The following is a 25501-nucleotide window of genomic DNA, read 5'->3' as shown; positions in this document are numbered from 1 at the left end:
AGCAGATATAAAGACTTATATAGTGTCTGAGAATAAATTTGTAATCAATGCTCTAAAATCGCATCATCAAAGCAATGGTATTTCTAGAGGAAAACGGGGTTGGGGGGAGGGAAAACTGAGGAAGAGGGAGACACACACCACGCTGGTTTGGAAGGAGGCAGGCACAGGGAACCTCAGAAATCCGCCGGCCCCGCGCATCACTCGGCTTTGCTAAAATTTATGCGAATATATAATTCAGATAACAACTCTGCTTTACTCGCCATTGTATGTGACAAGTTGAAACAGCTGAACAGTAATTGGCCAATTAGAAATAGAAAAGATGGGAGCTAGTTTGCAAAGGCATGTATTTCATGGACCGCGGGAAAAAGAAAAATCCCAAATTAAAAATATATAAAACATTGATACAGCAGAGGCGATTATGTCTGTAGGCGTGCAAAATGCGTTTCCTTCCCATCGCTACTTGGAGATTTCTTCTGGGGGTATTTGTGAGTCGCTGGGAGAGTACGTGTGGAAAAGGAGGATTAAGGTTAGTTTTCCAAGCGCAAAAGGAGGATATTTTGCTTAGAGGTTTCACTATTAACCTTTTCTCCCCACCTCCCTGCCCACCTTTCAAGTTCATGCTGTCTCCATGGCATCCCCCAGTCCTGTTTATATCCCGCTATGGCCCAGCGCTCGCTCTGGGGGTGTCTGGCTCGGCCGAGAGGCCCCGTTGCACCTCTTTGACAACGATATCAAACGAGAAATAGTTATTGCAATAGTCTTTTGAGGCAAAGAAGATCTCCTGGGAATCACGGGGGAGAGGGGAGTATGTGTGGAAAAAAATTCCCCAGACCACAAAACTAAGCAAAACGAAGGAAAAAAAAACCTCACCACATTTTTTTTCTCTCTTGCTTGCCGGGGTGCAGGCATGGCGTACACATCTGATAGCAGCGAGGTCCCGCATGTTGCAGAGTCCCCCAAAACTCGGTGCTGCCAGTGCCCGATGGGCTCGCTGCCAGCAGCGGAGCGCAGAGCCGGCCCCTCGCTGCGTCCCCGCTTCCCAAAATCCCGACGAGCTCTAAAATGCAGGCTGCTGTCTGCCTCGGGGCCCCAGGGGACACGCAGCCGCTGGGGGGGTCCCTGCCCCCTGCCAGGGGTGACGGCGCTGCTCCGGGGCCGCACCCCGGGAAGCGAGGGGCCGCTCCCGGGAGGTAAGGGAGAGGGACGGCACCCGGGGCAGCTGGGTCTCTCTTCCTTTCCAAGGGGAGAGAAAAATTAAAATGCTGTGCTCTCTTGAAAGATAGCAGAGGGCCTCGCTCCCTTCGCCGTGAAAAGAGGCTACAAGGCTAAAACACGGATCCGTGAGTCAATCTGAGGGGACAGGGCTTCAGCGGCACGGGTGCTCTCCACCCTGCCCTCCCTTCTCTCTTCCTCCCTGCACCCACAGAGAAAAGTTGCAGGGTGGGAAAGGCTGCTATCCCTCCTCTTACGTGCCTTTAACCTCGGTAAAAGCTCCCAAAAATGTTTTGGCCCCGAGGAATCACCGGAGAGACGGGCGGGATGCCGGTGCCCCCGGTGCGGGCAGGATGCGGGGCGCAGCTCTCCGCTGTTATCAGGCCCCGGCTCCGCCGGCGCAGAGCTGAGGCCAGGGCACTGACATCCCCATCTACCATCAATTTACCTTCTGCTTCCCCATTTAGCTTTTAACGTCAAAACCTACATTTTTGTCGGCTCCGGTCTGTCTAGGGCTCCTGTGATTTAGCTGCGGGAATGGCTGCTCCTGGGAAAATAGCAACATCCTCGTTAGTGAGCAATTAAAAGCAATCCTCCTTAGCGGATTCAGAGGGGCTCCCTGTTCTGATAAACTGACGTTACAAAACCATAAAATTATTAATGTGGAAATATTGGACAGGCGATTTCTCTCCAATTCGGAGATTGGATATCGGAGCCGCTCGCCGGCCCTAGCGCACCCCCCGGGGGAGTTGCAACCCGCTGACTCGGTCGAGGGAAGACACAGCACTTGCAGAGAGGCTGCCCATGGGGTGCCCCGCCGCAGCATTCGCAGCCACCCCTCACCCCTTTTATTTTTTCCTGTGCCGCCACAAAAAAACAAAAAACAAAAAAAACCCCAAAACCAAACCAAACAAAAAAAATTGTTTGAGCAGGGAACGCAGAGTTGCGAGGAGCTCCAGATCATCAGCTGGGCAACTAATAGGCATGGAAAAGCAAACAAGGGGGCAGATTCTTCTCCCCAAGTGTTATAAACAGAGGCAAGTGTCTGTAAACACAGACCCAGGCCGGATAGCAGAGCCGGGCTGCCTGACCCGACGGGAGGGAGGGCACATCACTTTTGTCTGGTTGTTGTAACCCCGCAACCTCCCCACTGTCAGCAGGGGCGGCGAAGCGGCGCAGGGGCTCCCTTATCTTTTTATGGGCAATTGCACATCTACCTACGCTTACTGCTGGGTCTGATTGGAACCACTTCCTTAGGCGCGGTGGCACGGGAAGGCCGGCAGGTATGCAGCCCTGGACCTGGAGAGAGACCCAGCTTGGTTTAAGCAGAGGTGATTTACGGAAAACGTTAAAATACGAGCCCTAATGTTATTACGGAAAAGGTGGAAAACATTGCCCTTAATCAGGAATGGACAAAAAACACCTAGACCAGCTTCCTTTAGTGAAAACCATTCATTTTCTCCTTGCATGCCTACGATACAGAAGGATGCCATGCATTTCCCAGCATTGAACTCTGCAGCTCGCCCTGGTACTGGGGAGCAGAAAAGCCATCAGACTGGCACCGGGATCCTTGTAAAGGAGTCGATAGACAGGGAGAAATATTTAAAGAAATATTTAAGGGAAGAAAGATGCTGTTGGTGAAGCAATGAACGTTCTAAAAAGAGACAGCATGAGCTGCTGCAGTTTGCAGCTGGATAAAAAAGGTTAGAAATAATTGTACTCGCTGTGGCGTACTGGAAACGTGCAACCCAGGAGAGTTTTAGGAACCACAAAGTTAATATTAAGTTCATCGTAGCTCATTGTAAATCTTACCTATTCCCTACAGCACACCCTCCCCACCTCCCCCCCCAGACCCCCGCAAATCCCTTGCCTTGTTCGCTCTTTCCTCCTTGACGTAAAATTCCCTGCTGCACAAGCACTCCGCGCTCAGCCCGCCAGCCTCCCCGGCCTGCCCCGGCCCCTGTGCGGGCACCGCGGAGCGCGGAAACCGCGCGGCTCCGCCGCTCCCGAGGCGCCGCCGCCTGCGCCCGCGTCCGCTTCCCGCTCCCAGCGGGTCCCCTGCATGGAGAACACCACCGCAAGGAATTCCTGTTCGGATGAACCGCCGGGTTCTGTTCAACACTCACGGGGGGCTGAGACGTCCCTCCCTCTAGCCCTCCTTTCATTCAGTCACTTGCTTAAAAATAAAATTAGGAGCCATCTTTATAATTTAGTTTACTTCCGAATATTTTAAATATTATGAAAAAAAAAAAGCCATAAACAACGCTGTTATTCAAAACATTTTGAGGTATAAAACATAAAAAGATTTGGATTTTCTTTTTTTTTTTTTTCCTTTTTCTTTTTTTTTTCTTTTGTTTTGTAAAAAACACACACAGTGGTTTATTGAGTACTTACAACGTTTACACCTTCAATATTAATTAGATTTCACTTTTTCCCTTACGGACGGAAGTGCACATAACCAATAACTGTTGAAAACATCTTCAAATACTGAACGACCACAACAAAATTACAACACTAAATACCGAGTCAATCGAAACATTGGTGCAACTGCTTTTGTTGAAATATAGCTTTATAATCCCATGAATATTTATATCCAAAAGGCCAAGTATTAAAGATACACTTCACATACACACTAATGCCAGGGAGGGATTTTTTTTTTTCCTTTTCTACGGTTCTGTTTTCCCCACGTGTTTTTATACAGAGCAAATAACATTCACGAAACATTTAGAGACGTTACCCCTTACCAAGCTGGAGTTTCCTCTTCATATATGGAATGCTTTTTCCCTCTCCTTCAAATATCCACATTTTGGGGGGTTGGGGGAGAAATTGCACATAAATAAACTGGATTATTCCAAATACAAAGAGTCCTCAGAGGAGAGCTCACTACCGAGACTAAGAGGACGGCTCCTCCAGTCCTGCCGTGCTCACTGCTTGAGCTCCAAAGCCCAGACATGCTGCGGCCAGCCAGTCCTCCCTTTGGTTTTCTTATCGTTGCTGCTAACTGTGCTTTTCAAGATTTCGTTCTGGGGAGACAGGATGCGAGGGGAGAGAGAGAGAGAGAAACAGAAGGGGGAGAGGAGAGAAAAAAAAAGTTAGATATATTCCTCCCCTTTCTAGGTCGCATCTGCTCTGCTTCGACATCGAAAGCTACGAGGAGACCCGAGCCCATCGAGGCCTGCGGGCTTCGAGAGGCATCACGGGGACCTCCATCCACGGCGCCTCGCCGCGGGAGAAGCCGCCGCCGCCGGGCCCGTGGCGGGGCAATTCCCGCTCCGCGCCACCCCGCTGCTCTGCCGGGCCGGAGCGCGGGGCTGGGGGCTGAGAAGCGCCAGCCGTCCACGGGGATTGCGATAAGGCCTCCCCTAAACCAGGCTCTCCCTGAGTGCGGGGAGAAGCCGGGCACCGGTATGTACCGGGGCAAAGCCGGTAACACATGCGGAATCGGTCACCCGCGAGCGCGCCGTGGGGCCTGCACGGAACGGGGCTTGCGCTGCCCGGCCTAAACCGAGCCTCCCGTTAAGAATCGAAAAGGCTGAAGCGCGGAGTGCAGAGGCAGGAAAGCCTCTCGCTGCGAACCTCGGACTTGCCGAAGGCTTAAAGCCGGGCTGGGCTTAGCAGGTAATCATGCCTACACATTTCCATTTAAGAGAGCAGAGGCTTGCCTCCTGCGAGATCAGAGTTTGGGATACGGGACAAGCAGCACCCGGGAACAGCCTCCCCGGGGGCCCCTACTGCGGCCGCCTTTTCCCCGCGGCTGCTCTCAGCCTCCGGGTCGGATCCGGAGGCCGACGGCCGCTCCCGGCTGTGCACGGTCCCGCTTTAGGCCCGCAGCTACGGCCAGGGGCCGGGGGACCGAGGTGTCCCCCACGGACATTCCCCGGCGGCTCTGCCCAGAGAGGAGCCGGGTGCGCTCGCACGGGGCGCCGAAGGGCGACCGAGCAGCCTCCCCTGCGCGGCTCCCCCGCCCCGTCCCGCCCCGAACCGCTCCGAGGCACTGACCAGCTCTTTCTTCCTCTTCTCTTCCTTCACGTCTGTCTTCTTGATCTCTGCCTTGAAAGCCTCCGCCTCCCCGTTCTGGTCGTCCTTCGCCAGCAGGTCCATGAGGTAGGCGATGTAGCTGGTGGCCAGACGGAGGGTTTTGATCTTGGAGAGCTTGGTGTCTGCGGGCACGTTGGGGATGCACTCCCTCAGCTCCGCGAAGGCGCTGTTGATGCTCTGAGTCCTGCGCCGCTCCTTGCGGTTCGCCGTGCCCCTGCGTTTCACCGGCCGGGGCCCCCCGAGCCCGGGCGGGCCGTTCCCGGGCGGCACCCCCCCGTAATGGGAGTGGTCCATGCCCGGCGCCCCGTTGGCGTACTCGGGGCTGTAGGACAGAGCCATGCTGTAGTCGGGGGGGGACATCTCCGGGTGGCTGCTGATGAGCCAGCCGTGGAAGTAGGGGTTCTCCTCGTGGCCACAGCGGGTGGCGGCGGCGGCGGCGGCGGCGGCGGCGGCAGCGAAAGGGTAGCCCTCATGGTGCACCACCGGGTGGTGGGGGAAGCCGCCCACTAGACTCATCCCCGCTCCCTAGAGCACCCCACCCCGCCCCCCCGGGCCCCAAAACACAGGCTTCCCCTCCCCGCCCGCCCCCCACCCCGCCGCAGCGGCGGGAGATGCTGCCCGCCGCTCACCCCTCAGCACTGCCCCGCTGCCCGCTGCCTCTCCATAGGGCGTTGCTGCAGAGTCCCCGCGGGTGCCCGAGCGATCCCCCCTCCCCGGGCGCCGCCGCCGCCGCTCATGCGTTGTGCCTCCACCTCCTCCTCCTCCTCGCCCGGGGCCGGGTCTTCGAGGAAGCGCGCACAGAAAAAAAAAAAAAAAAAAAAAAGGAAAAAAAAAAAAGAACAAAACTACGGAGAGATGTCGACCAAAACAAAAATGGCTTGGCTTCCCAGCTTGGGATCTTCCTCGCCTCTTGCTTCCCTCCGCTCTCGCCAAGTCCGCCGCGGCCCGGCCGGGTGGTACTTACACGCGGCCCCCCTCCATGCGCCCCCGGCTCGGGGCGGGCGGCGCTGGCTCTGCCCTGCGCGGCGGCGGGGCCGTCAGTGCTGGGCGGGCGCTCGCATCCCTGCCCGCCGCGCCGCGCTGCTCAGCGCCCCGGCGCTCCTCTGGGGCATCCGCGCCGCTCGGCCGGGCGCGGCGGCGGCGGGCGGCGGCGGGGCTCGGCGCGGCGCGGGGCACTGGCAGGGCTCCCCGGCCCGATCTCCATGTACAGCTACATGTTTAGGGCCGCTCGGGTTAATATATGTCGTCAGAAGCGGCGGCCGCCAATGGCCGGGGCGGGGGCGGAGCCCGCCGCCCTCCGCAATAAAACTTTTTGATGTTCGCTCTGCTAATTGCCGAGCTTCTCTTTTAGGATTGGCTGCCCCTCCGCATCCCTAATGTAATTAAAACAAGGGGGGAAAAATTATCATGGAGGCAGAGGTTAATGCAAGTGTTTAGCAGATGCCTTACAGTAAAATCTGCATTAAAAAAAAAATTTTAAAACCCCGAACAACAAAACCCCCCTACAAACTCGTTAAAACTTAAATATCGGATAATCTCAAACCAGGTACAGTATGGATCCCAGAAGTTTATTGGCAAAAGTCTATGTGAATGGGCTCTGAGGTTGCTTTGGCAAAGCGTTTTGTGCCGGTCCGGGAGAGGAACAAATTAAACCGGCTCGGAGGGCACTTCATCGGTGCCCGGCTGCTGCAGGCATGCCCAGCAGCGCTCCGGCTCCTGCCCGTATCGCTGTTAATGCACACCACGAGATCACTGTTTCCGTGAGGAGGGCGGCGGAGCGGCTCTGCCTCGCCTGTCACCCGCCTGGCGACCCGGCTGGCCGGGGCAGGGAGCGCTCGGGGCTTGGACGGGGGTGGCCCTGTAAGAATTGTTTTGAGACAATAACAATAAGCCCGACTCTAACTGATTCTTTTCCAGCTTACTGCCTGTCCTGTGCGCCTCCACCAGCCTTCACGCGAGTGGCTCAAAAATCGCCTGAAATCCGTCTCATGCTTTTTGAGCTGGTGTGATGGGTAAGTAACCGAATATTTTTCCAGCATGTTCCGAGCTAATTTTCTAGCTTTTACTAACAAATATATAAATATTTCTCAGCATTCCTGCTTCTGCGATAAAAAAGACCAGCATCTGCGGAAAGCAGATGTTATCGAAAGGGAATAGTTAAATGTTTGCTTAGCATCCAGGCCAAGGAGGAAATCTCCTGTAGCTATTTAGGTGCTTTGCTTTAGTAAGCTTGAAGATATTACAAAAGAAAAATTAATCTCAAGCTGTAACTCATGGATAACTCGGAGGCGAGGTGCATTTGTTGTCATCCTCAGATGGAGCCGAGCATTACTAAATAGCTGCGAAATACCAAATACCCACTCTTATTTGTGCTGGCTGACGCCTGGGCTGATTCGGCGTGTATTGTAACGCAGTTCTGCAATATAGGCCGTGTGGAAAACTGTGTCAACAGGAGCTGAGAGGTCATAAATTAAAGAAGGAGAAAGATAGAGATGGAGGAGTCTGCGAAAGAAGGCAGCAAGAACTGTGGTCCAATTTCTGCAGCAGCTTAAGGCGCTGTCCGGCCCCTCTGCAGAGGCTGCGGGGGTACCTCGGGGGAAGCGCTGGGTGCTGGGAAGAGAGCGAAAATCAGCTCGATGCCCGGGGAGAGGAGGCAGGCTGAGCTCGGGCGGTCCCGGTGTGAGAGGGCTGCTTGGTACAGGGCCGCTTGTTGGGAGCGGGGGCTTTGCGGGTGCGTCCGCCGGCTCCCGGCCGGGAATGCCCTGCAGGCAGCGGACGGTCCCCGCGGGTGAGGCCGGCAGCCAAGGAGCAGCCTGCTGTCCTACCCGGGGCTGCTTCCTCGGGGGAATGCTAAAGGCGAGGGACAGTGCTGGCCCCGCGGTTCGGCAGGACGGGAGAGCGGAGCCGGACCCAAAGGGGAGACGCGCACGGAGCGCAGACATGCAGGCGTAGGTTTTTATAAGCATATTCACATATGTGTGAGCGTCTGGGTGTAAACTGAGTACGAGAGTGAAAAACTAGTCCAGATGTAGAATTGATGTATATACACATATATCTTATACGTACACACACATGCTTGTAGCCCGCTGATGGATATCTGTATCTATATATGCACAAGCACACGTGTATTTATTGTGTTATCCCGAGGAAGGGACGTGTCTGCAGTGTGGATTTTTAAATGTAAGGAAGGCCGTGGGCAGAGCGTGCAGGCAGAGCCCTGGAGCGGCCAGGCAGAGTGTCCCCGCCGTTTGGGATGATATGTCTGCAGGGCGCAGCCTGGAAACCCACCCCGTTTCTCCAGCTTTGTTTTGCTGCGATATATTCCTGATGGGAAGAAGAACTGGACCTTGTCGAGGCCGGAAAGTTGTACTGGCTTGTAAACGGGCGTGTGTTTCTTTACACTCTCCCTGCTTGTGTACGAGCTTTGCGACACACTGCAGGTTAGACTGCGACTGTGACAGGCTCTGTGACAAGACACTACGGTCGCTCTGATAGCATCTCCAATGATGAAGGAAACGGAAAACATGAGACAGAGAAAAAGTAATAAAATATACAGGAGATATCGATCAGAACACCAGTCTCCAAAGCTAGAGTCGTGATTGCTTAATTAACTTTGGAGAAAGAGGATGTCTAGATAAAGCACCCAGAAGGATCTTATATATATATTTCCCTCTTATCCCAGCAGTTATTTATGAGTTTTATTAAGCGAGTTTCAGAGCAAATGCAACTCTCTTGTCCTCCCTCAGTTTTTAAATGCTCAGGATTTCCCATCATGTGTTGTAGCCTTTTCTGTTTGGAAAAGGCTACAAGCCATGATGGGAAAAACGTTGAAAAACGCTGCAGCTCAAAGTACCTTTCCCGATACTATGCTCAAAGTCCGCTAAAAGCACCATCATTTATACCAATCTTACACTTATTGATTTGATTAGATTTTTTTTCGTGCACAAATCATATGGTTAAAAAAAAAAAAAAAAGAAGAAAAAAACCAAGGAAAAAAAAACCAGAAAAGAAAAAGAAACCTTAGTCTTATGTCACTTTATTTCCCTGCCAAAATAGTTGCATGTTAGGCGGCGATTTATTTGGATTCCGCTGCCAAACAGGACTCTCCTAGCCCGCTATAATAAAGAAATTTCGGTGGAGACTGTGCCGAGGCTGGTTTTCTCTTCCTCTACCCGCTGCTTAGAATTTATTTTCTTTTATTTTTTCGGGAATCGGTGCGTGTGGGGGCTGTATCGTTAGCTGTGCCCTGCGCTCTCGCCCCTCCAGCCCTGCCGCGGGGCCGGCGGGAGGAAGGGGCTGCCCTCGGCCCCGGTGTGTGCCGGGGAGCGGGGCCGGAGCCCTGGCGGGGCCGGCGGGGCCGGGGATCGCTCCGCTCTCGCCACCGGGGCCGCCCCTGCGCTGCCCTGCCCTGGCCCGGCGCTCCGCCGCCGTGCCGCTTATCGCCAGGTCACTGCTCTCCTGCGGGCCGGGAGCGGGGTGGGAGCTGGGATAACAGAACAATAGAGCCGCGCTCCCCCCTCCTCCCCGCCGGGCTTGTGTGAATTAGAGCTAAATTGCAAATTAAGCTAATTTCTCCGAATCAGTCGGGGAAAACCGTATGGAAACGGGGAAGAGATGCCGACGCTGGGTGGTCGGAAAGCCACATCTGCTGGGGACTCCCGGGCTGGCTGACCTGGGAACACTGCGCCGGGCCAGGCCTGTGAGCAGCAGGCCAGGGGCAGAGAGGCGCCTCGCCGGTGCCTGGGCAGCGAGCCCGCTCATTGCTGCTGGAGCGCACCTTCCTTTTGAGGAGCGCCCGAAAGCCGTGGGACAATGATGCGGACAGGGCAGCCGCAGGCACCGCTGAGGTGCCCGGTACCGACGCCAGACATACCCATCCCTGCTCCGTGCAGCAGCACCGGGATGTCCCTCCACAATTTTCATTAAAGCCGAGAAATAATCAGACACACGGAAGCACCCCAAGGACACCCCGTCCTGTGCTTTTGATGCGCTGCCCTGGCCGTGCAGCTCCCTCGGCGTCTCTCCCTCCCGCAGCTCCCTGAGTGCCCGGGTGCCGACTCTCCCTTTCCCCCGGCTGCCCACCGCATCGCTCAGCCGCCCGGTGCTCGGCTTGAAAAGCCGAGACGGGTTTGAATTTATAGAGTGCATGATGTCATTGACCCGGGACCAAGCGTATCAGAAAAGGGGATATCATTGTCGGGTGGATTCAGGGATGCTGGAGCATCCCGTGTCCCAGGGATGCCATGCATCCTATATCTGGGGCGTCGCTTAGGAGTTCGTGAAAGAGCATAAACATGCAAGAAAAGGGATTTTTGAAAAGAGGCACGGAGAAATATGATTTGGAGGTCAACCTGTCAGTGCGGGTTAATGAAAAGGACTTGTGCCTAATGGGCCTGGCTTGCACCCCCTCTTGTGCTCGCACAACCTGTATTTCAACGCCCTGGGCAGAGGGCGGGATCGGGCCCAGCAGGCCCGAATTAATCGCTGCCCTTGGAGGTGAAGGAACCCTGGTTTACGTTACTATTATCGGTAATGAACGCCCACATATTTCAGGCATGATAATCTCTCAGCCGTTGTGTATTAAAATAAAAAAAAAAAAAAGAAAAAAAGAAAAAAAAAAAAGAGGAAAAAATAAAAAAGAAAAAAAAAGAAGACCAGGGATGAGAAAAAAACAAGACACCAAGACACTGATCATTTCGTAAGTTGCAATGATTGGCAGTAAGCGCGGGACCCTACGCGTTTCACCAGTGCATGTGCAAGCAATTATTCGAGGATTGCTTATATTTGTGACTGAGCATCCAGAGTTGCATTTAGACCCTGGACAGGAATCAGGGAAAGAAAAGGAAAACATAACGAGTTCCAACCAAGAGCCCTTCTTTGTCAGAAGAATAGCAATAAAGACCGTACAAAAGTCGGCAGTGAACACAGTGTGTCTCTATTTATTGGAATTGTTATGTGCATCTCCTACACATGCACGCGTGTGTATAAACACGAACACGCAAACAGACAAACACGCTATTTTCCCACTTAATATTTGTTTGTATTCCCGGGAAATAACATCTTAATTTGCTCTTGAGCTCCACTCTGACGAAATAGCTCGCGAATGTAATTGCCTTCATTAACGAATATTTTGTCGTCCAGCATCTGAAGTTCAGACGGTGGAGGAAGGAGAAGGCTAGGCTGGCATCGTTTTGTGTTTAGGTTAACAAAAATCAACACTTCTATTGTCATTCTTCATGGAAAGTCTCCATTTAACGAGGCTGGGGTTTAGGGAGCCTTCATAGATCAAAGGTAACCTCGCTTGGCTTAGGAGAAAAATCCCTCTGGAGCAGTGAAAATTAGCCGCAATTTGGCCCTAACTACATCCCCAAAATGTCGCTGTGGTCCTGCCGCTGTCCCTCGCTCCGCATGCCCGCAGCTCTGCGCCCGCTCCCGCCTGCCCGGGTTGGGCTGCGGCACACGGGCTCGTCCGAAAATTCAGCAGCTGAGTCCCGCAAATGTCGGCTGCACACTTGTTGCAAGCCAGCATCAGCCCGTGCGGCAGTTCCTATACGCGTATCTCGGTGTAATTGATCTGGCTGAGTGAGGTCTTTTTGGTAATTTGGATACACCAAGTCTCCAGTTAATGACATATAATCAGCCTTTAGGTCACTTGGTCATTCTCTTATTACAAACCCCTCCTGCTCTCTCTGATCTCCTTTCAAACTAAATTTCACACAAACAAATAAAGCAAGACAGGGACAAGTCCTTAAAATGCAAGAGTGAAATATTGGAGAATTGCTCTTGGGGAACTATAAACATTTTTTAAAAGAAAAAAGCGAAAAGATAGGACAGAACATCTTATCGAGAAAGAGAGCATTGTGTACAAAACACGGAGGGAAAACCGGTCTGGCTTGTGTTAAAAGTGACATAAAATTAAAATAAAATAATTACAAACAGAAATGGTATAATGTAAACAGAATATAGGAGATTTTACTAGAAATGCACGGCCGCATACCGTAATTTGTTCGTTCAGATGATGCGATGATACGACCTATTTGTGGATACACAAAATAGTTATTTGCTGCGCTTTAGAAGGAAAAAAATTATAATTCTTTATTCTTCTTTTCAGGAAAGTTAAGAAGCTGGAAAACGGAGAGGTGAATGCCATGTTCCCCTCCCCAGACCTGGAGGGGAACAGAGCTGCGGCCAAAAGGAGTGGGTGTAAATGCGACAACAAAAATAAATACTTTATATCACCCTGCAGAACTTATTTTACTAAGTCAACACTTTGTTTTTCTGCAGCTCACCTTTTCCCTCCTCTAGGGAGAGACAGTGCTCACTTTTTATTAGGTATTCCCTAAAAGTTTATTTTGATCTCCGTCCAGGTGTGTGTATACATACACACACACACACACACACACACACACACACACACACACACACACACACATATATATATATATATATATATATACACATGCACACATATAAATACAATCAACAGGCAGAGGTTCGCGTGTGAGCAGAGGCTGGTACCCAGGCAAAAGGGGCGTTCAGATGCTCTAGGTAAGATCCCAGGGCCCTACAGGCTGCAGGCAACCCATTGCAAAGCCAAGCCCCGTTGTTCGGAGCTAAAGCTGACTTATAAAATCGAGAACGGGGAGATATCAATGTGGTTCAAGTGTTAGCACATTGAGAAAGCAGCCTGCAGACGAGGGCTGCGATCCACATTCCCTCGCAGGCATTAGCGCCTTTCAAAATATCATCGACATTTTTAGCGGAGGTCTCGTTCGTGTGTAACGCGGGGCTCAGACAGGCGCTAATTGGGCCCGAAGCGTGTGCGAGGTTGCGAGAATTGAGTGTCGGGGCAGGCTCGCACAGCAGCACAAACGGGAGCGATGGATGGAGGGGAAGGAGTGCCACAGGCCCCCGCGCAGGGCGTGTTGGTGTGACACATCTCGTTATTAATTCAATAAGTTCCCTGCCTTTTCGGCATTTCTAAGGGCCGTTTGGAATTTTTTTTTTGCCCCGCCCGCCTCTGGGCTACTGTGTTGAAGCACCAGCCCGCAGCCACACGGCGATGCGACCCAGTGCATCAAAGGGCGCGGGGAGTCAGGCCCCGACACTGTTCCGCTCTCGGGGACCCGGGCCGCCCCTCGGGAGCCGCCGGGGATGCTCAGCCCGGCCCGGCCCGGCCCGGCCCGGCACCCCTCCCAGAGGCCGGGGGGAGGCGTCGGGCCGGCCCCTGCCCATGGCACCGCCGGGCTGGGGGCGGCTGGAAAGGGTTAAGCGCTTCCCCTCCTCCTGCTGCAGCCCCCTGAATGCCGCTGCTTTCCTCTAGAGGTCTCATTAGGGAAACCCTAACTGCTATTTTCAACGTTTCCTCAATCAAGCGCCTTTAAATAGAGCTCCACAAACAAATTGGCGGCAAAAAGCGCAGATCTTGTCACGGGCGAGGCCGATTCGATATTTCACCTTGTTTGCTTAGTAATTAGAGCCTGGCTTGTGGCTACCTGCGCGTTGGGGCGAGTTCCCCTCGCCAGACCGCCCGCCCGCCCCTGCCTGCCCTGCTCTGCCGTACGGCCCCGCACACACCTTTCCCTTCCCTTGCGCCGGGAACCGAGTGGCGCCGCCCGCGGGAGCCACCGAGCCAGCGGGGTCCGCCAAAACTAAAAAATCATCCGCGATCTCCCCCGGCTAAATGATGACCAAAAAAAAAAAAAAAAAAAAAAAAAAAAAAAAAAAGTTTAATTTTTTTGGGTTTTTTTTTTTTTTTTGGCGTGTTTTGCAGCTTCTGCTCCGATGGCACTAGCTTTCCAGCGGGAGGGATTTTCCCCAGAGCCGCCTTGCCCGCTCATGCCGGGGTCAGGGAGCCGGCGGGCGGCCCGCCTGTCCCCCGTGGGGCAGCCCGAGCAGTCGGGGCCATTTGCCGCACCCGCTCCCTCTCTCTGCCTTAAACCGCTCTTAGGATTTGTTGTATTTTCCACAGCTGATTATTCTAGCTTGACTGCTGTACAGAGCCGCTGTAAATGTTCCTCAGGAAGAATAAAAGTTGGGAGTGCCTGGGCGGGTTTGCGGGCGGTGCGGGTCCGCCTCGGTGCCGGCCCTCGGACCCCTCTGAACACGCAGGGCTCGATAAGCCTCGGTACGGCGGCATCAGCACAGGTCGGAGCTAATTCGATCATGGCTGAAAGCCCGAGTGTAACAGAGAAGAATTTGGCGTTTATGAACTAAGCTGCTATATTTGCTTTGCTATAAACCGACTAGAATATTTTATGGTGGAGGGGAACAGTGCAACGCAAAGAGGAAATATGACAATAAATCTCTTTTTATGGATTCTCTTTAGCAGCAAAATTTAAGGATTCAACGGTTTTATGGCTCAACTATTTTGCAGGTACATGTAAAGATACCTACAGAGAAAAGAATAATCCATAGTCCCCCTCCCAGCTCCCCTAGAACAGAGAAATCCAACTCTGTGCCCTTCAGTTCAATGAGAAATTAAACTGAAATTCCCTGAGATTTCCATGGGAGCAATGCTGGCACAAGAGTTTACATTTGATCACTGCACGGATGTGATTTGATTATTTATGGTGCCACTGGCACTACCCTTTCATAGTTTACTGATACACAAAACTTTTTGCCAGAAGTAATGCTCCACCTTCCTTCTCAGAATGAGCACATCAGGCTGCTTTCCTTCTAGTTACTCTAATACTATTAAGGTTTGAGATAATTGGTGCATCCATAGAGCTAAAATACACCTTTAGTTTTGAAGAGACTTTCTTTTTTTTTTTAATAAGAATGATTCACATGCTAAAATAAAGATAGGTACTTCAGGGAGAGGATTTCCAAGTGGCAAAGAGTTGAATGTTCCTTGAAATAAGTGCAAGTTCTGCACTTTGAGGATTTAAATCCAATATGTTTTTTCAGAGTCATGTTCCACTGTAAAAACCCAAAACCATTAATACATCCTCAAAGTGTTTTGTATAACGCAAACATATTTGTATCTAAGCTGCTAAGCATATTTTTTTCACCTGTCTCCATGCCTTGTTTTAGTTCCTTCTTATGACTAACTCCTGATTTTGCTTACCCTGAGCACCTAGATCCAGGTTAAGTCACCTAGAGATCAAGGAATGGCTGGTAGGTCCAGTGGTCTCCTGCTGGGCTGCAGTGATTTGGGAGTGTAGATTTTGAAACACTTGCTCCACAACTCACACAGTGCCGAGCTTTTCCCATCTCAGCCTGCACACATGCACAAAGTATGGCACTCTAAGAGATTGGTCACTTAAAGCCTAGCAGCTATGAAAGCAGAATGCAGATGCAGCATATGCAGTTAAACATATTCTTTTCAAATAAGTCCTTTTAGTTGAATTTTTTTTCTCACATAAAGCTAAATGAAAGTCACATTGCTTTTTTTTTCCCCCCCGTGTTTGTGAGTGGTGTTTTTTTTTTTTTTGTGTGTGTTTTTTTTTTTTTTTTTTAATTTAAATAAAAGAGGTAAGTGGATTCAGAGCCCTGATTTTATTAAGAAATGTTTTAGAACAATCAGTTCAGATATGTCAATCCAAATTCAATCCAAATAATGTGTGGAAAAACATCTACAAAAGATGTCCATGGGAAAAAGATCACAAAAACTTACAAATACAAACCTCATCAGTACAAGTTGTTCTGCTTAGGACAACTTTTCATCAGAGTGGCGCCTATTTGTATGAATTGAAGTTTTGCATGTGCTTACTGTTGGTGGAAAAAAATCGTACATAGTCAAGTTAGCCTATCTACCATTACCAGTCTTGACTGGGAAGACTGTGCAGGCTGGTTTTACTGCTTTCCATTGAGAAAAGCAGCCTGGACTGAGCTCCATTCTGTTACACTAAAGGACTGCAATCCCTTTTCTGCAGTCACTTCAAGGACGGCGACAGCAGCCTGCACTGTGGACAGAGTAGTGGGAACAGTGAGCGCTGCACATGCAGGCGCCTTGTTTTACCTGGAGTCCAGGGACTCTGCCCTGCATACCCTGCAGTCCAGAAGGGCTTCCCCTCTCTCCATTTGTGTGCTATTCATAAAGATATGTCCTAGCTTGTAAAAACAGTACATGCCCGTTTTGTGTGATATGTGCATGCACACATCTGGGCTGCATGTGTGGAAAAGTAAAGGCACACACTACAAAAAATTTTACATGTGCAATTTTCCAAGTATGGGTCTATGGGTCTATAATATCACATCTACAGCGAAGAAAATGTCATTCTTCTGCACAGGAGGACATTTTAAATGGCTTTCAAAGAAAAAAAAAATGTAGAAGTGTTCTTGGTAGCACAGTTAGAAGTTCATTTCTCCTGGTTGCTCCTGATGTTTTCTGCAAACCCATTACGATGGAGCGTAACTCCTCAACAGCAACATGCGCTCAGTGATCAGAATATTTCAGATATTCATTACTATAGGCTGATGTTATTAAAATTAAAAACATCTGCTTCGAGGAATGCAGATTTTTTGGATGTAAATACTTCTCTACTCCCACAGTAGTTTCAGCTACTCAGGGAAACAACACGTAATGCTAAACAGTCGTCTTATTGTTTGACACAGAAGCAAATGGAACAATGTTGCTCTTAATGTTGTTGTTGTTCAGTGGACAATTGAAATTGGATAAAGGCTTTCATCTGGGAACACTTTTCTAATACCCCTGCAGGTAATGGGAGGGCACACTGGGCAGGGCTCACCCCATCTCGCCAAGACAGCTCCTGAGGAGGAGAGGGGTTTGTGCCTGCAATAGGATTTGAAGTGCTCGTCTGTTATCAGTTCACCGACGCGGTTTTGCAGCTGAGGGGAGCGGCGAGTGGAGCCCCAGCTGCCTGTGCCTCAGATGCTATCGCCTAATCCTGATTAAAGGCGCCCTGCGCTAGAAATTCCTCGGCAAAGCCACGTGAGAGAAAACCCCTCCCTTTCGCACGCCCCTTAAAGATCTCTGGGAATATCCTCGATGCTTGTGTCGGCCTCCCTAACACTGAAGCCGAGCTGGGCATGCTTGTTTGAGAAAGAGTAATGATGTGTATTGCCTGCCACACAGCGCCCTGATTGCTGCGCTGATGACATGAGCGCCGCCAGTGTCACAGGTGGAGCTGCGGCGAGTACCGGGGTGTTTCCATGAGGTGTTTTGTCACTTTTGCCCGTCAGGCTGACTCCAAACAGAGAAAAACACCAAACGGGGGGGTTGCAAATGGGAAGTATTGATTCTGATCATATGGGAATAAGGAAAAATGGAAGACAATCCAGGGGAGGACATTTCCCTAAACTACACGCAGTGTGTGACTGAGAAAGCATTGTGTGACATAGGAGCGTGCATGGTGCTACCCAGAATAATAGCAGTTAATGTCATTTTCTTACTCAGATTCCTTAGAAATCGGCCACTCTGTAAATCTGAGTGTATCAGAAATTATGTGTGAGTGGAGCCCATGAACACGCAGATTCACTGCAGTCATGGGGATGCTATCTAGGAGGATAGATTCAACTAAAAAAAAAAAAAAACCAAAAAATCCCCAAAACCCCAAACCTTGGTACAATTAAAAAAAGTTTTTTCAGTGACTTAAAAATACTACAATTAAAACCATTATTAAACTAGATTAAATGAAGCGGAAATTTGCTTTCAGGCTTTAGAGCCAAGAATGTTCTTTGTGCCTCTGTCCATTTTTGTGCTCTGTGTACCCTGTGCTGTTTACATAAGGATTATCTTGCTTATTTTACAGATATTATGCTTCATAGAAACTAATCAAGAGGATATTTCTTTTTTTTATGACAAAAAGTGGATGTCAAATTGCTCAAGTTGCTTTTATACAACATTCTTTGGTTTGTGATAGTGTGATATTTAATAAAGTGTTTATAAAGTCAGATATAATAGTTTATCAGATCTTGGGCAGTCATAATAACAAAACTGCCCTTACCCTGAGTGCTATGTACTGTACTTTGTAATTTACAACACAGCACTTGCTAAATTACTTCATAAACCAAGAAAGTTGCCTACCAAAGAATCAATGTTATAAGAACTAAGAAATATTTTCCTAAAAGTTTTTTCTGTTACTTAGTCTCCATACAAATCTTTTGGACTCAGGCAAACACTGCACTCCCTGTAGCACACAACACATGCCTGCTGTGCGATATTTTCCTTCAGTACAATCTATTTGAATTTCCAGAGGAATACACCTTTCAGCTTAAAATATTACATGTCTAAAATGCTATCCTGCACAAGCAATTGGATAAAGTGAAGGGAAAAGACCAAAAGAAATTTGAAGATTTTACAGTGGGAATCTAATGGAACAATTCAAGTGGGAGTTAATAGTTTATGAGGCCATGAATGGACAATGGAGCCTTTCATTTCTGTGTTGCTAGTCCTAGTCCCCTCCAGCTTATGTCGAGTGTGTTTGGTGGATTTGCTGTAGCAGCATGTGTACAGGCTTCTTGAGCAGGAAGCCAAGTCTGTGCCAATGAGCCCAGTCTTCCTCTCTGCTGCAGGACCTGCCCTGAGAAATCCATCTGGCAAACAGCAGAGGAGCTGGGTGTGCATCCCAGCCTGATATTAGCCTCTCCCCACTCTTCCTCACATTCCTGTCTTGTTATTCCCTGTGCACACTCTGTCTGCTCTTGCATGGGAAAGAAAGAGAAGATAGACATTTACAAACTTTTATTTGGAACTCATGACTGATTTTTGGTCTGCAAATAGGCAACTACCTGCTTGATAGTCTAGCATTTTCTTAATCCTCATACTTTCAGCAGCTTCTGCAGTTATTCCTGACATGCATTTCTAGATAAAAAACATCCTAATGGTCACTATGCAACCATCATCCAATTACACTTTCACCTTCTATATAGTTTTCACTTTACCCTCTATATAGTTAAGACAGAAAAGTATAATTCATATTTACATTGCTAATTGCGTCATTTTTATGAAGCATAAATAAACATGAAATTCACATTCCCTTCTAAGCAGGTGTGTCTTCTATCTGGACAAATCTAGTCTTTGTATTTCTAACAAGAAGTCTGAATGCACAAAAATGGTATCACTCTTTTCAAAAAGAAATGTGAATTTTGATTATTGATAAGATTTTGATCTGAGAGAAGTGCAGAAATTACACTCTGTTGTTGTTTTCTCTCACAAAAAAAAAAAATCAAGAATGATTAAGGGCTTCTTTACACATCTAAGAATTTCTTGTCAAATAGCAAGAAATCTAGAAAAGATGAGTGATTTTTCTCCTTATTTCTAATTTTAGAGGAGAGGTATGGCAGCCCAGGGGAATTATTTGATATCAGAGAGAAGGAGCAGAGAAAGGTAAGGTTTTGTGGTTGAACATAACATAGGCAGATAAACATTTTTCACCCACAAGACTTGATAAATCATATTCCTAAAGGGTTTTGAGGGAGACTGTCAAATACATCTGATTTGTTTAATGATTTTTAGAAATCAAGGATTGCACTCAAGATCCTGTCAGGATGAGGAGTCAGATGCTTGGTTTCTTGCAGCATTTCCATGGATTCATGTCACATGGTTACCAGCAGACAGACTGAACTACAAGCATCAACACTTTACATGGCATCTCTGAGGAGGGTCTCCAAAACACCAGGTGTATGAACAGGTGTTTTTCTTATCCTCCATGGAAAGATATGCAATTGAAAAGCTGCAGACTTAAAATTTGTTCATAGATAATTTCTTGCAAAGCCACATATACTTCAAAGCTTTGTTTTCCCAAGTTTATACAACATGGTTAGAAAAATATAATTATTTCCCCATTCTATATCTACTGTTAATTTTGCAACAGAATGATTATTCCACAACATTTATAGCAGAAAATACTTCTGATAATCAAACCCCTTCAATTCCAGACAGAAAATACATAGGATTCCTGATTAATTCCATGGCAAAATTGCCTTTGTCTTAGACTTCTTGACCAATAAGAGTTCTTGCATATCAGGAGGTTAAAAAATGTAGGCAACAGATAAATTTTTCCTGATGGGGAAGGCACAGAAGAGAACTGCAGAGGATTTGATGACAACTTTGAAGATTTTTTGAGTAAATTTATCATGGCATGCTGTTTCCTTTAGGAACTGAGGGGATGGAGTAGCAGAGCAGGTTGTGAGTGAGGCACCATCAAATGAACAGATACCATAACAGTAGAGAAGAAGGTGACATTTTGAACTGGGTAGAGTGTGACGATTTAGAATTTAAAAAATGAGACTTGAGGATGCAAAACAGAGAAATTACAAATTTTGGTGAAAGCCAAAATTATAATTAAAGTGCAGACTGAAAGGAGCAGAAAATAATTGATTTATTGAGTGGTAGTGAGATTACAGACTTTGAAGAGAGAGTCAGAGACAGAAACTGAGTCAAAAAAAGGAAGAGGAAATAAGAATAAAGAGAGAAAAGAGCAAAGACTGAAGACTGAAGAAAGGTTAAAGTGCTATAAGGAAAGGACAGGAAAAATATAGATAAGATCTGAAACATGGGAAGAGGATATGGTGTTAAAACTGGGAAAAGTGGGGGAAGTGATGAAGAGCTGAGGCTAAGGCTTAAGCTGCTCCTACCTGGGGTGTGCCCATGGGATATTGGGCAAGCCTGCTCACACAGTGCCTGCCACAGGGCACTGGGACCCAGGTCTCTGTGCCCACCTGATTGCTTGTGTTCCAGCTCCATGGCAGCTACTGTGCAGCATTTCCTATTTGAAACCTGGCTGGCCCTTGCTGTAAGCTCTATCAGTTCTATGCTTGCTCTGATAAGGTCGCCGCTGTGGACACCAAAGACCATTCCCACCTTGAGAACCACAAATCCACAGTCTGGCTTCTGTTTTTTGATGGTGCTGTGGAACTGGTATTAGCAATGAAATAAAACAATCACCACTGCTACTCCTTCTGTGGGCCCTCTTTCAAGTCATTGCAATTCCTCAGTCCTTGGATAATCCACCGTATATCTGGTGCTGCTGGTTCAGAGTAGTCCCAGAACCATTAAAAATATGCCCAGTGTAAGTATTTAGCATTTCTTCTGGCTGCCTGATTCTGTGGAACTCCTCTTCACTTACACAGAGCTTTGCTATCTGCCACATGAAATAAAGCAGTCTCTCCCCTGTGCCCCCCACTCACTGTGCTCAGTCCTTGCTGGCTTCCTGGGGAGTGGCACAACCATGGTCAAACACCTCTGGGCACTGCAGTGGAACCACTGACTGTAACTCCAGCACAGACAGCCTTCCAGGAAAGTTCAGTCCTTCACCTGAGATGCTGATTTTCGTCAAGATGAGAAAATTAGTCTGTGGAAGAGACAGAATTTTCTTGGGCAAGAGACTCCTGTGAGAATTTTTCCGTTTGTAACTGTTTCCACAGCAACAAAGTTCATCAGAAAGGTGAACTCACCAGCTCTAATATATAAAATTTCCTTCCTTTTTTGCTCCTTCAGATCTCACCCCTTAACACATGTAGCCTTAGAAACAAAATAGCATTAAAAATCTCCTGCTGAAAAGTCTAATACAGGAGACAAGATGAAAATTGCTTGGTCTTTTGGGCAACAAAATTGTTAGCCTGGGACACTCCAGTTCTGCTCCAGAGATTCTCTGCTATTTTGGGATGGGTGCGTCACTTTGGGCAAGCCAAAATACAAGAGCCTAAATTCTCCAGCCAATATTTATTAGCCTGGAAATCATTCTTAGTTTATAATTAGGCAGAGTCCTGAACAAGTGCTGTAGGTATTTATTTGAATGCAAGAGTTGCCAAGCCTTCCACTGATGTTATAAAATCACATATTTTTCAGAAATGTCCTCCAAACTGGGAAAAATCAGCTTTCTTCACTCCCCAAAATGGTGTTTAGACAATGGAGATGGGGGTAGAGGGCCGCTTATCCCAGGGTGAGAAAAGAGGTGCAAGTGCAAGGGCTCAAGAGGAGACTGTAAACTTAAGGGACAACCTGGTAAATTCAGGCTTTGTAGTCTAAAGGCTACCAAACGGTTGGATTTCCTGAACGCATTCTCTTTTTCAGCCCAGAAACATTGTCTGGGCAGATGTTGATAAATTTATACATTTGTTACCATTTCAAGCTGTTTGGAAGCTGTGGCAGGTCAGATTCTCTGCCCAGGATGCTCTACAACAGGTTGTATTCAGCCTGGTGATAACCACAAGCCTGCAAGAGCCCTCATAGTCAGGCCAACACTTTAAGAGCGCCTCATATTTATTATGCACATGTGATGAAGTCACTGCGTGCCTGCACAGTAAGACTTACACTTCTGGGGATTGTCTGATGGCCCTGGTGCCCATGTGCTGCCCAGTCCCTGGGAACACGCACGGAAAAGCCTCTGGGAGTCAGATTTACTGGGAATCTGCAGAGCAGCGAAACGCTGCATGTGCAACAGGACGTGTTGCTTCCTGAAGGGTGGCGTGGAGAGCACATACGCTGCACAGATTTCTCAGGCTGAAATGTGGGATTTCTACGCTGGCCAAGCCCTCAGGTCTTGATGAGGGGCGAAATCCCAAGGTCTGTAGTGCACGAGTGCCACAGGGAGTTTGCTGCTTGGCACGGCGCTTCTGTCGACCTTGTTGCAAGGCGCTCCATGTGCACCGAGAAAAAGATGCTCAGTGCCTGACTTGTCCTGGTAGATTCAGATTCCTCTGTCAGGTAGGCATTGCAGCTACAGGAGATGCAGAGTTTGTGTTGCTCTGTGGCATCGATCCATTTATGGGGAAGTTTCCCTTCTGAACAGGAATATATGGGTTCACGATAACAAGGATGCCTAATAAAATGCTGTTAACATAAATAACATAAATAAAGATTATGAGTCTTTCGGATTTCATACTGAGTAGGCACTATACAAATTATTTTTATTTCAAGAACAGCAACAGTGCCTGAAAAGCTGAGAACACCTTTATGGTAATCCTCAACCCCTTATAAGGTAGCATTTGGTTACAATTAAAGAGAAAGTCTCCAACTACTAATTCTTACCTTCCTGAACTTCAGACAAAAAAGGATCCTGATGTGAACCACCTCAGGGTATTTGTTTTACAAAAGAAAAATAAAATTAATGAAATTTTTAAAATCCAAACCGTCCCAACTTTTGATTGCCTTCAATTTCAATACAATTTGCTATTTCTGTTTTACTATTTTTGTGCCCACATAAGAAAAATGTGAGCAGACTACAAGTTAGGTTGATTCTTTGAGGTTGAGCTGAGGTCAGTGAAAAATTGATAGCAACTTTTGAGAAGAAAAAAATCATCAAAGCTAAAGGAAGTTTCTCAAAGTGGGATTTAATAGCAGCTATCATATTGCCTTCAATGGCTTGACCATTTCTTCTGCAGCTGTTTTATTTTAAAAGATTTCACCCCCATCCCACATGTATAGGCCTATACACTGACCTAAGTACGCACATCCAAGTGCTTTGGTCACTCATGATAACTATAAACCCTTCAGTGAACTACCAGAAAGGTAGTTCAAATGGAAGTGGTGAAATTCAATATAGCGTTTAACTAAGTCACTGTCTAAGGTTAAGCCCAAGGAACAATTAGTAACACTGGAAGGGAAGACAAATATATTAATTAGTGTGCAGACACCAGATATGTGTCTCTTCTGGAAGCTGTAAAACAACCACGGGGGTATTTCAATGTGAGTGGAGCAAATGAGTCTATTCAAACAGTTTAACTCATTTCTACCTCTCTGTATGTGCATGTGTGTGTGCATGTGTGTGTGTATATGTGTGTTTGTGAGTGCAAAAGCACCAAGATTCAGATTCAGGAATCAGAAGAAAAATTAAAAGAAGCAGAAGAAGCAGAAGAAAAATTAAAAGACAAGAGGACAAGTTTAGCTGGTAGTTCTGCTGCTTTTCTGCATGTCTAATCACAGACAGAGTCAAGTTCTCAAAAAAGCCTATGTAGCAGGTGATCAAGCTCCATTGCCTCTGGGGGGACTAGATTTCTGACAATATGGACTTTTTGAAAGCTGATTTTGTGTGTTATTCATGCCATAACTGAGAGCCTTATCTGTGTCTCATACAAAAGTATCACCTTTAATAACAGTAAACATAGTTTAAGTAAGGCAGAGAGAGATTATCAGGATGATAAGATGATGGAAAGCATATGCATGCCAATGGAAAATAATGGGTCCATATATGTATTTATTATGGAATATTTCCGTTGCTGTATATTGTTAAAAGGTTGGCAAGCAGCATTCCTTAATCTCAGTGAAGGATTAGCAAAATTTAAAATACACATCTGATTAACTAAAAAAATGGTACTGTTTACTATTTATTTATGATATGAAAAACATAGCAGTAATTTTGATGCAGTCTTGCACATGGAAATAGGATGGCACAATGTCTGCCATAAAGCTGAGGCTAGAAGAAGAACTGAGAAATGACCTCTTCACTACAAACTGATGGGTCTCTGAATTTTTTTTCTATTGTGCAATGCCTCCTTTTACAGCCAAATCTTTATCAGAGGCAAAAACAAAAAAAGAATTTCTAACTAATTTTGAAATTAATTTCAAAAATTAATTCCTAATTTCTAAATGAATTTCTAACTCGTTGCTTATTCTCCACTTCAAAATCAAACAGCACTTCTACAAAGTCAGCTATTAGTTTCTGCTTTAAAAATGGGAATTATAGTGTCCTGTGAAAAGTAAACTAATTGTAGAATCATTGTAGAAAGAATGGTAAGCCAACAAATAGACAAATACTCTCAAGGTTAGATTTTTTTCAGGGCATTATTGTTTCTTCCTGCACATCCAAGTGAGCTGCTTGCATGTGATGGAAAATCTGTGAAACATCTGACCTGTTTCCTCGTTTCCCATGTGAGTGAGTTTATAAATTGTCTGAGATGACTTGAGATTTCTTCATGATCATTGTGTTGTTGAGACGCTACTGATTGCTACTATCTGCAGTCATCTGCAACCAGATGACTTGAAGAGTCAAGGCTGGAAAAGCTTATGGAGCTCTGTAGCCCAAACTCTGTCCCAAGGCAGAATGAACTATGGGGACAGAACAGCCTGCTCAGGGCTTTGTCCACTTGGGCCTGAAAACTCTTGGGAACAGACTGCACATCCTCTTTGCTCAACCCACCCCACTGTTTAACTCTCTTAATATCATCTTTTTTGCCCACAACATCCAGAACATCCTGTGCTTCAGTCCTCTTCAAGAAATAGTTTTGGTGCCCTTTTCCTGGACAGAGGTGTCTTCGTTGGCTGTGCTATTACTCTATATTCTCCTATTCATTTCTGAATGGTAAGATTTGCCAGCTTGAAATACATTGAACTTGAGTACATGAA

The 25501-nt window shown here is 47.7% G+C and overlaps 1 protein-coding gene and 1 long non-coding RNA gene across 2 annotated transcripts; one reads left to right on the top strand and one right to left on the bottom strand.

The window, feature by feature from the left end:
* Positions 1-3763: 3763 nt before the first annotated feature.
* On the bottom strand, positions 3764-5766 carry HAND2 (heart and neural crest derivatives expressed 2). The gene is made up of 2 exons (XM_058024951.1): positions 5212-5766; positions 3764-4235 (listed from the first exon to the last, which is right to left on the bottom strand). Exons 1-2 carry the CDS (start codon positions 5764-5766, stop codon positions 4137-4139), a joined length of 654 nt encoding a protein of 217 aa, XP_057880934.1. The 3' UTR covers positions 3764-4136.
* An 817-nt stretch (positions 5767-6583) lies between these two features.
* On the top strand, positions 6584-12495 carry LOC131083941 (uncharacterized). The gene is made up of 3 exons (XR_009114494.1): positions 6584-6796; positions 7168-7262; positions 12362-12495. It is a non-coding gene; the product is annotated as an uncharacterized LOC131083941 (long non-coding RNA).
* Positions 12496-25501: the final 13006 nt, after the last annotated feature.

Source organism: Melospiza georgiana, chromosome 5 (assembly GCF_028018845.1).
Source record: "Melospiza georgiana isolate bMelGeo1 chromosome 5, bMelGeo1.pri, whole genome shotgun sequence".
NCBI classification, from domain to species: Eukaryota; Metazoa; Chordata; class Aves; order Passeriformes; family Passerellidae; genus Melospiza; species Melospiza georgiana.
The sequence above is the reverse complement of the archived record's forward strand: the minus strand, read 5'-3'. Positions and strand labels throughout refer to the sequence as shown.

What these genes read in the sequence shown, in the direction of transcription:
- HAND2 (XM_058024951.1), bottom strand. Translation starts at nt 5,766, where the DNA reads ATGAGTCTAGTGGGCGGCTTCCCCCACCACCCGGTGGTGCACCATGAG. An exon ending in AGAAGAGGAAGAAAGAGCTG is followed by an intron (nt 4,236 to 5,211) that starts GTCAGTGCCTCG and finishes CTGTCTCCCCAG; the next exon opens with AACGAAATCTTGAAAAGCAC.